At 41.2% G+C, this 15,328-nt stretch overlaps 1 protein-coding gene across 1 annotated transcript in view; it reads left to right on the top strand.

Annotated features, from left to right (window-relative positions):
* USP8 (ubiquitin specific peptidase 8) overlaps nt 1–15,328 on the top strand; it is an 80,462-nt gene that overhangs the window by 17,315 nt on the left and 47,819 nt on the right. Inside the window, exons 5-7 of the mRNA XM_073653099.1 lie at nt 10,150–10,267; nt 14,208–14,259; nt 15,117–15,270. Of these exons, the coding sequence (XP_073509200.1) occupies nt 10,150–10,267; nt 14,208–14,259; nt 15,117–15,270 (324 nt within the window). The remainder of the gene's footprint in view (nt 1–10,149; nt 10,268–14,207; nt 14,260–15,116; nt 15,271–15,328) is intronic.

Here is a 15,328-nt window from a genome sequence, read left to right as displayed (position 1 = left end):
GGCCACAATGCAAAACGATATGTTTGGCATAAAAGCAACACAGCTCTTCACCCTCAAAACACCATCCCCACTGTCAAACATGGTGGTGGCAGCAGCATTATGGTTTGGGCCTGCTTTTCTTCAGCAGGGACAGGGAAGATGGTTAAAATTGATAGGAAGATGGACGGAGCCAAATACAGGACCATTCTGGAAGAAAACCTGTTGGAGTCTGCAAAAGACCTGAGACTGGGACGGAGATTTATCTTCCAACAAGACAATGATTTCAAACATAAAGCAAAATCTACAATGGAATGGTTCAAAAATAAATGTATCCAGGTGTTAGAATGGCCAAGTCAAAGTCCAGACCTGAATCCAATCGAGAATCTGTGGAAAGAGCTGAAAACTGCTGTTCACAAACGCCCTCCATCCAACCTCAATGAGCTCAAGCTGTTTTGCAAGGAAGAATGGGCATGAATTTCAGCCTCTCAATGTGCAAAACTGATAGACATACCCCAAGCGACTTGCAGCTGTAATCGCAGCAAAAGGTGGCGCTGCAAAGTATTAACTCAAGGATGCCGAATAATATTGCACGCCCCACTTTTCAATTTTTAATTTGTTAAAAAAGTTTAAAATATCCAATAAAGTTCGTTCCACTTCACGATTGTGTCCGACTTGTTGATTCTTCCCAAAAAAATTTGAATTTAATATCTTTGAAGCCAGAAATGTGGCAAAAGGTAGAAAAGTTCAAGGGGGCCAAATACTTTCACAATGCACTGTGTACAGTCATGGCCAAAAGTATTGAGAATCAGACAAATAGTAATTTTTCCAAAGTTTACTGCTTCATTTTTTGTAATGGCAATTTGCATATACTCCTGAATGTCAGAGTGATCAGCTTAACAGCAATTACTGTACTTGCAAAGTTAATATTTGCCCAGAAAATGAACTTTAACCCCCAAAACACATTTCAACATCATTGCAGTCCTGCCTTAAAAGGAGCAGCTAACATCGTTTTAGCGATTGATCGATTAACACAGGTGTGGGTGTTGATGAGGACAGGGCTGGCGATCAATCAGTCATGATTAAGTAAGAATGACATCACTGGACACTTTAAAAGGAGGCTGGTTCTTGGTATCATTGTTTCTCTTCAGTTAACCATGGTTATCTCTAAAGAAACACGTGCAGCCATCATTGCACTGCACAAAAATGGCCTAACACGGAAGAGTATCGCAGCTACAAAGATTGCACCTCAGTCAACAATCTATCGCATCATCAAGAACTTCAAGGAGAGAGCTTCCATTGTTGTCAAAAAGGCTCCAGGGCGCCCAAGAAAGACCAGCAAGAGCCAGGACCGTATCTTAAAACTGTTTCAGCTTCGGGATCGGACTACCAGCAGTGCCGAGCTTGCTCAGGAATGGCAGCAGGCTGGTATGAGTGCTTCTGCACGCACTGTGAGGCGGAGTCTCTTTGAGCAAGGGCTGGTTTCAAGGAGGGCAGCAAAGAAGCCACTTCTCTCCAGAAAAAACATCAGGGACCGACTGATATTCTGCTAAAGGTACAGGGAGTGGACTGGGGCAAAGTCATTTTCTCTGATGAATCCCCTTTTCGATTGTTTGGGACATCTGGAAAACAGCTTATTCGGAGAAGAAGAGGTGAGCGCTACCACCAGACTTGTCTCATGCCAACTGTAAAGCATCCTGAAACCATTCATGTGTGGGGTTGCTTCTCAGCCAAGGGAATCGGCTCACTCACAGTCTTGCCTAAAAACACAGCCATGAATAAAGAATGGTACCAGAATGTCCTCCAAGAGCAACTTCTCCCAACCGTCCAAGAGCAGTTTGGCACCCAACAATGCCTTTTCCAGCATGATGGAGCACCTTGCCATAAAGAAAAGGTGATAACTAAATGGCTCATGGAACAAAACATAGAGATTTTGGGTCCATGGCCTGGAAACTCCCCTGATCTTAATCCCATTGAGAACTTGTGGTCAATCATCAAGAGACGGGTGGACAAACAAAAACCAACAAATTCTGGCAAAATGCAAGCATTGATTATGCAAGAATGGACTGCTATCAGTCAGGATTTGGTCCAAAAGTTGATTGAGAGCATGCCAGGGAGAATTACAGAGGTCTTGAAGAAGAAGGGGCAACACTGCAAATATTGACTTGCTGCATTAACTCATTCTAACTGTCAATATAAACTATTGGTACTCATAATATGATTGCAATTATATTTCTGTATGTGATATAAACATCAGACAAACACTAATAAAAACCAGAGGCCAGCAGATCATGTGAAAATATAATTTTGGTGTCATTCTCAAAACTTTTGGCCATGACTGTATGTATATATGTGTGTGTGTAATATATCTCACTCTATCTCTCACTCTCTCACCCCCTGGCAAAAATTATGGAATCACCAGGCTCGGAGGATGTTCATTCCGTTGTTTAATGTTGTTGGGAAAAAAAGCAGATCAGACATGGCACAAAACTAAAGTCATATCAAATAGCAACTTTAGGGCTTTAAGAAACACAAAAAGAAATCAAGATAAAAAATATGGTACTGAGTAAGAGTAATTTTTTTCAGACCAATCAGACGGAAAAAATTATGGAATCGCCCTGTAAATTTTCATTTCCAAAACTAACACCTGCGTCAAATTAGATCTACTCATTAGTCTGCATCTAAAATCTAAAAAGGAGTGATCACACCTTGGAGAGCTGTTGCAGAAAGTGGACTGACATGAATCATGGCTCCAACACGAAAGATGTCAATTGAAACAAAGGAGAGGATTATCAAACTCTTAAAAGAAGGTAAATCATCACGCAATGTTGCAAAAGATGTTGGTTGTTCACAGTCAGCTGTGTCTAAAATCTGGACCAAATACGAACAACATGGGAAGGTTGTTGAAGGCTAACATACTGGTAGACCAAGGAAGACATCAAAGCGTCAAGACCAGAAACTTAAAGCAATATGTCTCCAAAACAGGAAATGCACAACAAAACAAATGAGGAACGCATGGGAGGAAACTGGAGTCAATGTCTGTGACCTAACTGTAAGAAACCGCCTAAAGGAAATGGGATTTACATACAGAAAAGCTAAACATAAGCTATCATTAACACCTAAACAGAAAAAACAAGGTTACAATGGGCTAAGGAAAAGCAATTGTGGACTGTGGATGACTGGAGGAAAGTCATATTCAAGTGATGAATCGCGAATCTGCATTGGGCAAGGTGATGATGCTGAACTTTTGTTTGGTGCCGTTCCAATGAGATTTATAAAGATGACTACATGAAGAGAACATTCAAATTTCCACAGTCATTGATGATATGGGGCTGCATGTCAGGTGAAGGCACTGGGGAGATGGCTGTCATTACATCTTCAATAAATGCCCAAGTTTACATTAATATTTTGGACAGTTTTCTTATCCCATCAATTGAAAGGATGTTTGGAGATGATGACATCATTTTTCAAGATGATAATGCATCCTGCCATAGAGCAAAAACTGTGAAAACATTCCTTGAAAGAAGACCCATAAGGTCAATGTCATGGCCTGCAAATAGTCCGGATCTCAATCCAATTGAAAACTTTGGTGGAAGTTGAAGAAAATGGTCCATGACAAGGCTCCAACCTGCAAAGCTGATCTGGCAACAGCAATCAGAGAAAGTTGGAGTCAGATTGATGAAGAGTACTGTTTGTCACTCATTAAGTCCATGCCTCAGAGACTGCAAGCTGTTATTAAAGCCAGAGGTGGTGCAACAAAATACTAGTGATGTATTGGAGTGTTCTTTTGTGTGTTTGTTTTTCATGATTCCATAATTTTTCCTCAGAATTTAGTGATTCCATAATTTTTCCCTCTGCTTGGTCTGAAAAAAAATACCCTTACTGAGTACCATATTTTTAATCTTGATTTCTTTGTGTTTCTTAACCACTTCGCGCCAGAGCCTGTTTTTGCCTTCGTGACCGGGCCATTTTTTTCAATTCTGACCACTGTCACTTTATGAAGTAATTACTCTGGAACGCTTCAACGTATTCCCCTGATTCTGAGACTGTTTTTTCATGACATATTGTACTTCATGATAGTGGTAAAATTTCTTCCATATAACTTGCGTTTATTTGTGAAAAAATCGGAAATTTGGCGAAAATTTAGAAAATTTTGCAATTTTCAAACTTTGAATTTTCATGCCCTTAAATCAGAGAGATATGTCACACAAAATAGTTAATAAATAACATTTCCCACATGTCTACTTTACATCAGCACAATTTTGGAACCAAAATTTTTTTTTGTTAGGGAGCTATAAGGGTTAAAAGTTGACCAGCGATTTCTCATTTTTCCAACAAAATTTACAAAAACATTTTTTTAGGGACCACATCATATTTGAAGTCACTTTGAGGGGTCTTTATGACAGAAAATACCCAAAATTGACACCATTCTAAAAACTGCACCCCTCAAGGTGCTCAAAACCACATTCAAGAACTTTATTAACCCTTCAGGTGCTTCACAGGAATTTTTGGAATGTGGAAAAAAAAAATTAACATTTAACTTTTTTCACAAAAATGTTACTTTAGACCCAATTTTTTTTATTTTCACAGGGGTAACAGGAAAAAATGGACCCCAAATTTTTTTGTGCAATTTCTCTTGAGCGTGCGGATACCCCATATGTGAGGGAAAACCACTGTTTGGGCGCACTGCAGGGTTCGGAAGGGAAGGAGCGCCATTAGACTTTTTGAATGTAAAATTTGTCTGAATAATTAGCAGACGCCATGTTGCTTTTGGAGAGCTCCTGATGTGCCTAAACAGTGGAAACCCCCCACAAGTGACACCATTTTGGAAACTAGACCCCTTAGGGAACTTATCTAGATGTGTGGTGAGCACCTCGCACCCCCAGCTGCTTCACAGAAGTTTATAATATTGAGCCGTGAAAATAAAATTTTCACATTTTTCCCACAAAACCGTTTTTCATCCCTTAATTTTGCATTATCATAAGGGTAATAGGATAAATTGCACCATGAAATTTGTTGTGCAATTTCTCCTGAACACGCTGATACCCCATATGTGGAGGCAAATTACTGTTTGGGCGCATGGCAGGGTTTGAAAGGGAAGGAGCGCCATTTGACTTTTTGAATGTAAAATTTGTTTGAATAATTAGCGGACGCCATGTCACATTTGTGGAGCCCCTAATGTGTCTAAACAGCGGAAACCCCCCACAAGTGCCACCATTTTGGAAACTAGACCCCTTAGGGAACTTATCTAGATGTGTGGTGAGCACCTTGCACCCCCAGCTGCTTCACAGAAGTTTATAATATTGAGCCGTGAAAATAAAATTTTCACATTTTTCCCATAAAAAATGTTTTTCATCCCCTAATTTTGCATTATCATAAGGGTAACCGGAGAAATTGCACCATGAAATTTGTTGTACAATTTCTCCTGAGTACGCCGATATCCCATATGTGGGGGAAAACCACTGCTTTGGTGTACGGCAGGGTTCGGAAGAGAAAGGAGCGCTATGTTGGCTGGGATAGGCAGCAGACACCATGTCACATTTGAAGAGTCGCTGACATGCCAAAACAGCAGAAACCTCCACAAATGACCCCATTTTGTAAACTACACCTCTCAAGGAATTCATCTAGGGAAGTAGTGAGTATTTTTTAATTTTTAAATTTATACCATTGGGCAGTGAAAAAATCATAATTATATTTTTACCACAAAAAAATGTTTTACCCTCAGATTTTACATTTTCACACAGGGCAATGGGTAAAAATGGTGCCGAAATGTGTCACACAATTTCTTCTAAAAGTGTCAATACCCCATATGTGGCTGTATCGTACCGCTTAGCCATACGGTGAGATCTGGGGGGGACGGAGTGCTATTTGACAATTGGAGAACAAATTATTGTAGAATAGGCATTTGGATTTGGGAGCACAAAATTTTCTGAATTTCTTTTGGGGGGCAAGGGTCATTTTGCTTTTCCAGAGCCTTTCTGCTACCAGTAACTTGGAAGTCCCTTATATTTTTAACAGATGACGGACCTGAGTGGGGACTAGCTTTTTTTGAGGACTGAGTTGAAGCTTTTATTGGGAACATTTTACGTAACATTTATCCGGCGCTCTAGGCTGAGCACTTACATCGGGGTTTCCATCTAAATTTCCAAGTGATGTAATTCAGATGAAACCCCTGCAGGATCCATTCACTGTAATGAGGCAGCAGAGTTACTCTGGACACCGTCTGGCCTCTGTGTAGCGGTGTCCTTTTTTTCAGAAGTGCACAAAACTGTGGCCAACCGCACTTTTATGCACGCCTAAAACAAATGACACCGTGGGATCCCAGGCTAGACGGCGTCCACAGTGGCCTATATCTGTCTCATTACAGGGAATCTTCCGTCATGGGTTCCGGCTGAATCATGTATTTCAGAGATTTACACGGAAACTCTGGTGTAAGTGCTCAGCGCAGAGCACAGGATAAATGTGGGCAGAGCCTTACTGGGATCTTTGGGGACATAATAAACAAATCAGTAGCAGGTGAAGAATTGGTTTTATTTATTTTTTACGCCGTTCCTAGTGTGATATAACTGATTAGATTACTTTATTCTTCGGGTCGGTGTGATTACAGAGATACCAGATTGATATCGGGTTTTTATGACTGACAGCTGTCACACACTAAAAGACGCTTTTTTTGCAAAATCTAGTTTTTGCATCACCATATTTTGAGAGCTATAATTTTTCCATATTTCGGCCGACAGAGTCATGTGACGGCTTGTTTTTTGCGGGACGAGTTGACATTTTTATTGGTACCATTTTTGGGGACGTGACATTTTTTGATTGCTTTCTATTCCGTTTTTTGGGAGGTAAAATTAACAAAAACAAACAATTCAGGAATTGTTTTTTGAGTTTTTTTTTTATGCCGTTCTGCGTGTGGTAAAAGTGATCAGGCAGCGTTATTCTTCGGGTCAGTACGTTTACAGCGATACTACACTTACTGTATTTTTTTTATGTTTTGGCGCTTTTACACAAACTATTTTATAGAAAAAAATATTTTTTTTGCATTGCTTTATTCTGAGCGCTATAACTTTTTTATTTTTCGGCTGATGGAGCTGTATGGCGGCTTTTTTTTTGCCTAACAAGATGACGTTTTCAGTGGTACCATTTTTATTTCTATTTTGTTTTTTGATCGCATTTTTTTCCACTTTTTGTTTGGCAATATGATGAAAAAGCATATTTTTTTGCTTTGTTTTTTATTTATTTTTATTACGGTGTGCACAGAAGGAGTTAATTAGTGTGACAGTTTTATAGCTCGGGTTGTTTCGGACGCGGCGATGCCAAATATGTGTACTTTTTTTGGTTTTGTAAAAATATACGGATTTATTGGTTTAATATTTTATTTATTTATTTTTATTTATTTTGTGATTTTTTTTATTAATAGTTTAAAAACTTTTTTTTTACTTTTTTTCACATTTTTTCTTAGTCCCTGTATGGGACAATAATTTTTATTTTTCTGATCTCTGATCTCATGTAATGTAATAGACATATATTACATTACATGAGATCTTCCCTGACTGTTTCAGTCAGAGTCTCCTGTCTGGCTACAGCTGCAGCTGAGCCAGACAGGACACCATATATGGCAGAGCTGGAGGCGGTCATGTGACCTCCAGCTGCCATAGCAACCCCAGGTCCTGGAAGGACTCGGAGGTCTTCGGAGAGGTAAGTTGACGACCCCCTCTCCTCCTGCTGTCTCCTATATGCCGCGATCACAATAGATCACAGCATATAGAAGACAGCTAAGGGTTAACATCACTGGGACCTGATCTAATCAGGTCCCGATGATGTCCCCTGTCAGAGCTAACGCTCTGCACCGGAATCGCAGCGCTTGCAGGACCCTGGGGGTCCTGAGCGCTGCGAGACCACCCACCATTTTTAAACGTCGGCGCTGCACAGAGCCCGGCAAGCGCCGACGTTTATCTACAGTGGGCGGTCGGGAACCGGTTAAAGCCCTAAAGTTGCCATTTGAAATGACTTTAATGTTTTTGAAAAAAAAAGCAGATCACAGACATGGCACAAAACGAAACAACTGAATGAACATCCTCCGAGCCCGGTGATTCCATAATTTTTGCCAGGGGTTGTGGGTAGATAGATGTGTGTGTGTGTGTGTGTGTGTGTGTGTGTGTGTGTGTGTGTGTGTGTGTGTGTGTGTGTGTGTGTGTGTGTGTGTGTGTGTGTGTGTGTATTTTTCAAATTTTAGGGGGGACTTATACAAACAATACAGAATAAACATATCTCATATCGAAAGGAGTGAGGGCCCTGCTCGCAAGCTTACAGTCTATGAGGAAATGGGGGAGACACAAAAGGTGGAATGTGTAATATATATATATATATTATCACTCTGGTAACACTGTTCGAAAAGTGTTTTTTTTACAGTAATATTTGTTCTGTACTTATATGTATATTGCTAAAAATAGTTAGTATATAATTATCTGAAATAGTTTTATCGGTTGAGGTGGTCGCATAATTTTTATGATTCAAACCCATAATGAACTGAGGAACCACAAGCTGGGAAATGTCAGTACAGCTGAGGTAGCCTATATTGACTTCAGCGTCTCTGCAAACTCCATGAACTCTTGTGGAAAAAGTACAATTCCTTGGAAATACACGTGGATGATTGTCTGCACTGTATGTCATTCTGCTGTAATGGACATTATTGTACATTTTATACAGAAGCATTGGAATACAATTCTACGTGTGAACCAGTTATTTATATGAAGTGTTATTTAGGCTTATGGAGAGAGCCTGATTGGAGCACCTTTTGCAAGGTGAAACCCTGTTAAAAAAACAAATTAGGTAATCACCCTCCCCAGGTCCAGCGCCATCTGCTTCCTTCTGTTTGCGTCGGTGTTTTGGCTGCAGTGGTGACATTACATCCACAGTGCGCATCATCGCTGTAGCCAGTCACTGCACTCGGCGGCTCTGCCAAGGTAAGCAGCAGGAGTCTCCAAGCTTATTGATTGCCTATATTAATCATGCACACTGTTGGTGAAATCACTGTGGCAGGGAACCTGGCTCTGGGCCCGGGAAGGGTAAGCACCTGTTTGTTATTTTAGAGCATTTGGGATCCACTTTACTGAAAGTGGAAAACCATTTTTAAAAGTATCCTTGCGTAGGATCGACTAAAACAGATTAGGGCATTCACTCTGAAGACCCATGACCTTTTAAAGGGGTTGCTCCATAAACAACATTTATCACATATGCACCAGATAAGTAATACGTGTATGATTGCCGGGGTTCAGCTGCTGGGACCCCCCCACTGATCCTGAGAACTAGGGACCCAAAGTTCCCCGTGTGAGCGAAGCATTAGTAAGCACATGCGATCACGGATCCATTGCCTGTCTGTAGGAGTTATAGACATTGTAGGTGATCGCACATGCTTCATTTACAGAGGCCTTTGGGTCCCCAGTTCTCTTGATTGGTTGGGGTCCCTTGGATCGGTGACTATATTGACATGGGACAACCCCGTTTAATTGTAATGGGATTGTATTTAACTGTGCTACATAGTTGGATACATTTTAGCTATAACAGAATGTGGTTTGTCGGAATACACATTTTCTTTGGAATGTTCCGGGTTTATTGCCCCCGGTATATGGCCCTCAAATTGAGAGAGGGAGGGAATTGATCTCAACAGCGATTCTTATAACGCCTGGATAACACCTTTATTTTAGATCAGACCCCAAAATTATTTCAGAGCTCGAAATTCACACCCTAAAGGTCAGTGCCACAGATCAGACCCCACAATTACTTTCCACTTTTCTTCCCGACTCCTCCTTCTTCCCACTGGTGCAGTTAATGAGGCATTGCCCAGTGTAAAAACCCTCTGTTCTGCCCATTGTAACCAAGCATAGAGCAACTTTCATGTTGTACATGACTATGTTGAAATGAAAGCTGCGATGTGATTGTTTTTTTCTTTAAGGGTGTTGACCAGGACGTTTATATTGATCAATGGTTGATCCCTTACAGTGGCATTCTCCATGCATCGAGAATTAATGTGATTACAGCGGACACAAGGTCTTCCATGGATGGACGTATGCCTGTAATATTCGCTTAATGTCAGATGTAGTTATCTTTAATTATATAATGGTATTGAGCACAGCAATATGTACAAAGTACTGTAACTCCTGTGCTCATTACTAGGTATGAAGAAGCTGAAGTTAGAAAGAGGCTTGACGAGAGAGACCAGGAAGAACAGAAAAAAAAAGAGGGACAGCCTTTGCCGAAGGAAGTTCCTGATGTTTCTCCACAATCTAATAATGTAATATTTCTCATATATCGACTTGTGAATGAAGCTGCTTTCTGGTCTGCCTTTCAGGGGCTGCCTCTTAATATCATGTGCTTGCTGCTGACTGTAAGGGTTATGTGCACATAAGGTGCATCTGTAGCAGAAAGTCCGCTGCATATTACAGTGGTACTGTAGTGTTGTGGATAAGATGTTATGAAATCCTATGCACTCGCTGCAAAGAACATCAGCAATGCAAAGTGACCGCGGTGCTGCTCACTGAGATAGACCTGGTCGTCTCAGGAGGGGGCAATGCACCTAGGTGACATTACTACCTTCCAGGTACTTATTTTTATCATGATGCAAAATATGTAGTTTAGAAACTGCTGATTGATACCAGGTTGAGCTGGGCGGTAACAGGTTCATGTCAATGGTGTAGAAGTAGAGTTCATTTTATATGTACCCCCAGTTTAAGAGAAAACAATAGTAAATTGGGAAGCATCTTGGCTCAGTAGTTAGCACTATAGCTTTACAGCGCTGGAGTCAATTTCTACCACGGACAACATCTGCAAGGAGTTTGTGTGGGATTCCTCCTGCTTCCTCCCACTGAGACTGTTCTGTATACATCACATAGGATACACTGGGAATGCTGTATATAAATCACATGTGATACCCTGAGACTGTGGTACATACATAAGATACACTGAGACTGAAATATATACATCACATAGAATACACTGAAATATATAGATCACATAGGATACACTGAGACTGCTGTATATAGATCATATAGGATACACTGAGACTGCTGTATATTGGTCACATTTGATACACTGAGACTGAAATATATACATTACATAGGATACGCTGAGACTGCTGTATATACATTACATAGGATACGCTGAGACTGCTGTATATACATTACATAGGATACGCTGAGACTGCTGTATATACATTACAAAGGATGCCCTGAGACTGCTGTATATACATTACAAAGGATACCCTGAGACTTCTGTATATACATTACATAGGATACCCTGAGACTGCTGTATATACATTACAAAGGATACCCTGAGACTGCTGTATATACATTACAAAGGATACCCTGAGACTTCTGTATATACATTACATAGGATACGCTGAGACTGCTGTATATACATTACAAAGGATACCCTGAGACTGCTATATATACATTACAAAGGATACCCTGAGACTGCTGTATATACATTACAAAGGATACCCTGAGACTTCTGTATATACATTACATAGGATACCCTGAGACTGCTGTATATATATTACAAAGGATACCCTGAGACTTCTGTATATACATTACATAGGATACCGTGAGACTGCTGTATATACATTACATAGGAGACGCTGAGACGGCTGTATATACATTACATAGGAGACGCTGAGACTGCTGTATATAGGGCCACATAGGAGACGCTGAGACTGCTGTATATAGGGCCACATAGGAGACGCTGAGACTGCTGTATATAGGGCCACATAGGAGACGCTGAGACTGCGCTATATAGGGCCACATAGGAGACGCTGAGACTGCGCTATATAGGGCCACATAGGAGACGCTGAGACTGCGCTATATAGGGCCACATAGGAGACGCTGAGACTGTGCTATATAGGGCCACATAGGAGACGCTGAGACTGCGGTATATAGGGCCACATAGGAGACGCTGAGACTGCGGTATATAGAGCCACATAGGAGACGCTGAGACTGCGGTATATAGGGCCACATAGGAGACGCTGAGACTGCGGTATATACACTGCTCAAAAAAATAAAGGAAACACTCAAATAACACATCCTAGATCTGAATGAATGAAATATTCTCATGGAATACTTTGTTCTGTACAAAGTTGAATGTCCTGACAGCAAAATCACACAAAAATCATCAATGGAAATCAAATTTATTAACCAATGGAGGCCTGGATTTGGAGTCACCCCCAAAATTAAAGTGAAAAAACACACTACAGGCTGATCCAACTTTGATGTAATGTCCTTAAAACAAGTCAAAATGAGGCTCAGTATTGTGTGTGGCCTCCATGTGCCTGTATGACCTCCCTACAACACCTGGGCGTGCTCCTGCTGAGGTTGCGGATGCTCTCCTGTGGGATCTCCTCCCAGACCTGGACTAAAGCATCCGCCAACTCCTGGACAGTCTGTGGTGCAACGTGACGTTGGTGGATGGAGCGAGACATGATGTCCCAGATGTGCTCAATCGGATTCAGGTCTGGGGAACTGACGAGCCAGTCCATAGCTTCAATGCCTTCATCTTGCATGAACTGCTGACACACTCCAGCCACATGAGGTCTGGCATTGTCCTGCATTAGGAGGAACCCAGGGCCAACCACACCAGCATATGGTCTCACAAGGGGTCTGAGGATCTCACCTTGGTACCTAATGGCAGTCAGGCTACCTCTGTCGAGCACATGGAGGGCTGTGCGGCCCTCCAAAGAAATGCCACCCCACACCATTACTGACCCACTGCCAAACCTGTCATGCTGAAGGATGTTGCAGGCAGCAGATCGCTCTCCATGGCGTCTCCAGACTCTGTCACGTCTGTCACATGTGCTCAATGTGAACTTGCTTTCATCTGTGAAGAGCACAGGGTGCCAGTGGTGACTTTGCCAATCCTGGTGTTCTGTGGCAAATGCCAAGCGTCCTGCACGGTGTTGGGCTGTGAGCACAACCCCCATCTGTGGACGTTGGGCCCTCATACCGCCCTCATGGAGTCTGTTTCTAACCTTTTGTGCAGACAAATGCACATTTGTGGCCTGCTGGATGTCATTTTGCAGGGCTCTGGCAGTACTCTTCCTGTTCCTCCTTGCACAAAGGAGGAGGTAACGGTCCTGCTGCTGGGTTGTTGCCCTCCTATGGCTCCCTCCACATCTCCTGGTATCTGCTTCATGCTCTGGACACTGTGCTGACAGACACAGCTACCCTTCTTGCCACAGCTCGCAATGATGTGCCATCATGGATGAACTGCACTACCTGAGCAACTTCTGTGGGTTGTACTGTAGACACCGCCTCATGCTACTGTACCTCTAGGCGTGAGAGCAATGGCAAAATCAAAAAGTGACCAAAACAACAGCCAAAAAGGATGAGAACAGAGAAATGGTCTGTGGTCCCCACCTGCAGAACCACTCCTTTATAGGGGGTATCTTGCTTATTGCCTATCATTTCTACCAGTTGTCTGTTACATTTGCACAACAGCAGGAGAAATTGATTCACAATCAGTATTGCTTCATAACTGGACAGGTAGATTTCACAGAAGTGTTATTGACTTGGAGTTACATTGTGTTGCTTAAATGTTCCCTTTATTTTTTTGAGCAGTGTAGATTACATAGGATACCCTGAGACTGCTGTATATAGATCACATAGGATACACTGAGACTGCTGTATATAGATCACATAGGATACACACTGAGACTATGGTTTCTACATCAAGTCACTGATCTATCACTGGCTGCCATTAAATAGGAGTAAGAGCAATATGATGAGACTCTGCATTAAGGGAACTGCATCAGAGAGGAAGAAAGAATCAGAATGGCAGACAATCCAGACATAGCACATCAACTAAAAACTGGTATACACGTTATACATAGACTTCTACAATAATAGTCTATGCTGCAGTTAATGGACAATTAAAAAAACAGGCATGCACACCAGTAAGACAGAAGTCTGTGTTCTCTGCGCACACAAGGTCCTGGGAGGAGGCAGTAGGTTGTTATAAATTTGGTAAATTTGAGGACGGGTTGTAAGCCTGGACACAAACCTGGAAATACTGGTGAGATTCAAGGCAGTGGGCTGGCTGAAAAGGTGACAAGTATACTCCTAATACATAGACATAACTTGTGTGTGTGCATATGTATGTATGTGTATATTGTGTTTATTTGAGAAATGGTGTTGCTTTTGTTTCCAAACCCACAAATGTAAGAATTTTATTTTTTTCTTATTCAGATAAGTGGTGATAAAAAACAGCTTCTTCCTAAGAATGAAGTGTCTTCAAATGGTAGGTTTACTTTTTTGTACCGACGTTTTGTTATGTTATCTACATTACACCATTATAGAAATGTTATAATTGTAGTGTTCATTAGGAGCAAACAATGAAATCTATGCACTTTGATCACAATAGGCAGATGCTGTTTTTGACAGTAAATTGAGGACATGACAGTGCAAAGCTCTTATTATAACAGAAGCTGCATGGTGAAGCTTCATGCTCTATATGGATACCTAAGGGGCAGAGTCCAGGGCTCTTTTTTTGGCTGGAGCTTTAGACCTCCCGCACACATTATTTTATTCATTTTTTTTTAACCTTTAAGAGTTTCTCTAGAGAAGCCTACAGAGACAAACTCCAGAAAAAAGTTACACTTGGCACATGCATCATTTTCCTAAAAAAGTAATGGATAAAATCTGCGTTCTCTGCAAACTTTCTAGATTATTTGCTTAAAAGGACATACAAAAATTCCTGCAAACTGACCGTGTGGGCAAAATTATCCCCAATTTTCCTTTCAGCCATTCCTAATTTCAGATTTTCTGATGAGAATTCTTTAGTAGAAGTGATGGTGGCTTAGACCAGTTATTCCCTGTACAGGGGTTGTCCTTGCTGCAGAATAACCTTTGTGAGTCATTTTATTACAGTCGTCCTACATGTTTGCCGATGAAAACCTCTCTATAAAAAGACAAATACCAATAGGCTTTAGATTAATGAAGAAAAGAATCTCTAACACTGTATAGTGTGAAACCAAAACCTGTAGCAGGGCACTTCATTGTCGGTGTCAATGATGGCTAATGCTTCTCTTTTACCTTGTATTATGCATAGGTTATATTAGATATAAATCAATGTTATTTTCTCGTATTAATTTCTAGTGCCTAATGGATCTATAACTCCAGTAAAACTGTTTGCGATGATCAAGGACCCTGATATTAATGTTGTTATAATGGATGCTCGCAGATCAGTGGATTTTGAAGAATCTCACATTACTTCTTCTATAAATATCCCTGAGGAGGCCGTATGTCCTGGGTATGTATGGGACCAGTCTTGGTTCTGTCATGTCTTTGGAGCAAGACCTTAACATTTT

The sequence above is a fragment of the Phyllobates terribilis genome, unplaced genomic scaffold (genome assembly GCF_046119375.1).
Source record: "Phyllobates terribilis strain yellow unplaced genomic scaffold, ASM4611937v1 Scaffold_11__3_contigs__length_659146591, whole genome shotgun sequence".
Lineage (NCBI taxonomy): Eukaryota > Metazoa > Chordata > Amphibia > Anura > Dendrobatidae > Phyllobates > Phyllobates terribilis.
Note: the sequence above shows the minus strand (reverse complement) of the source record. Positions and strands in the feature narration are given on the sequence as shown.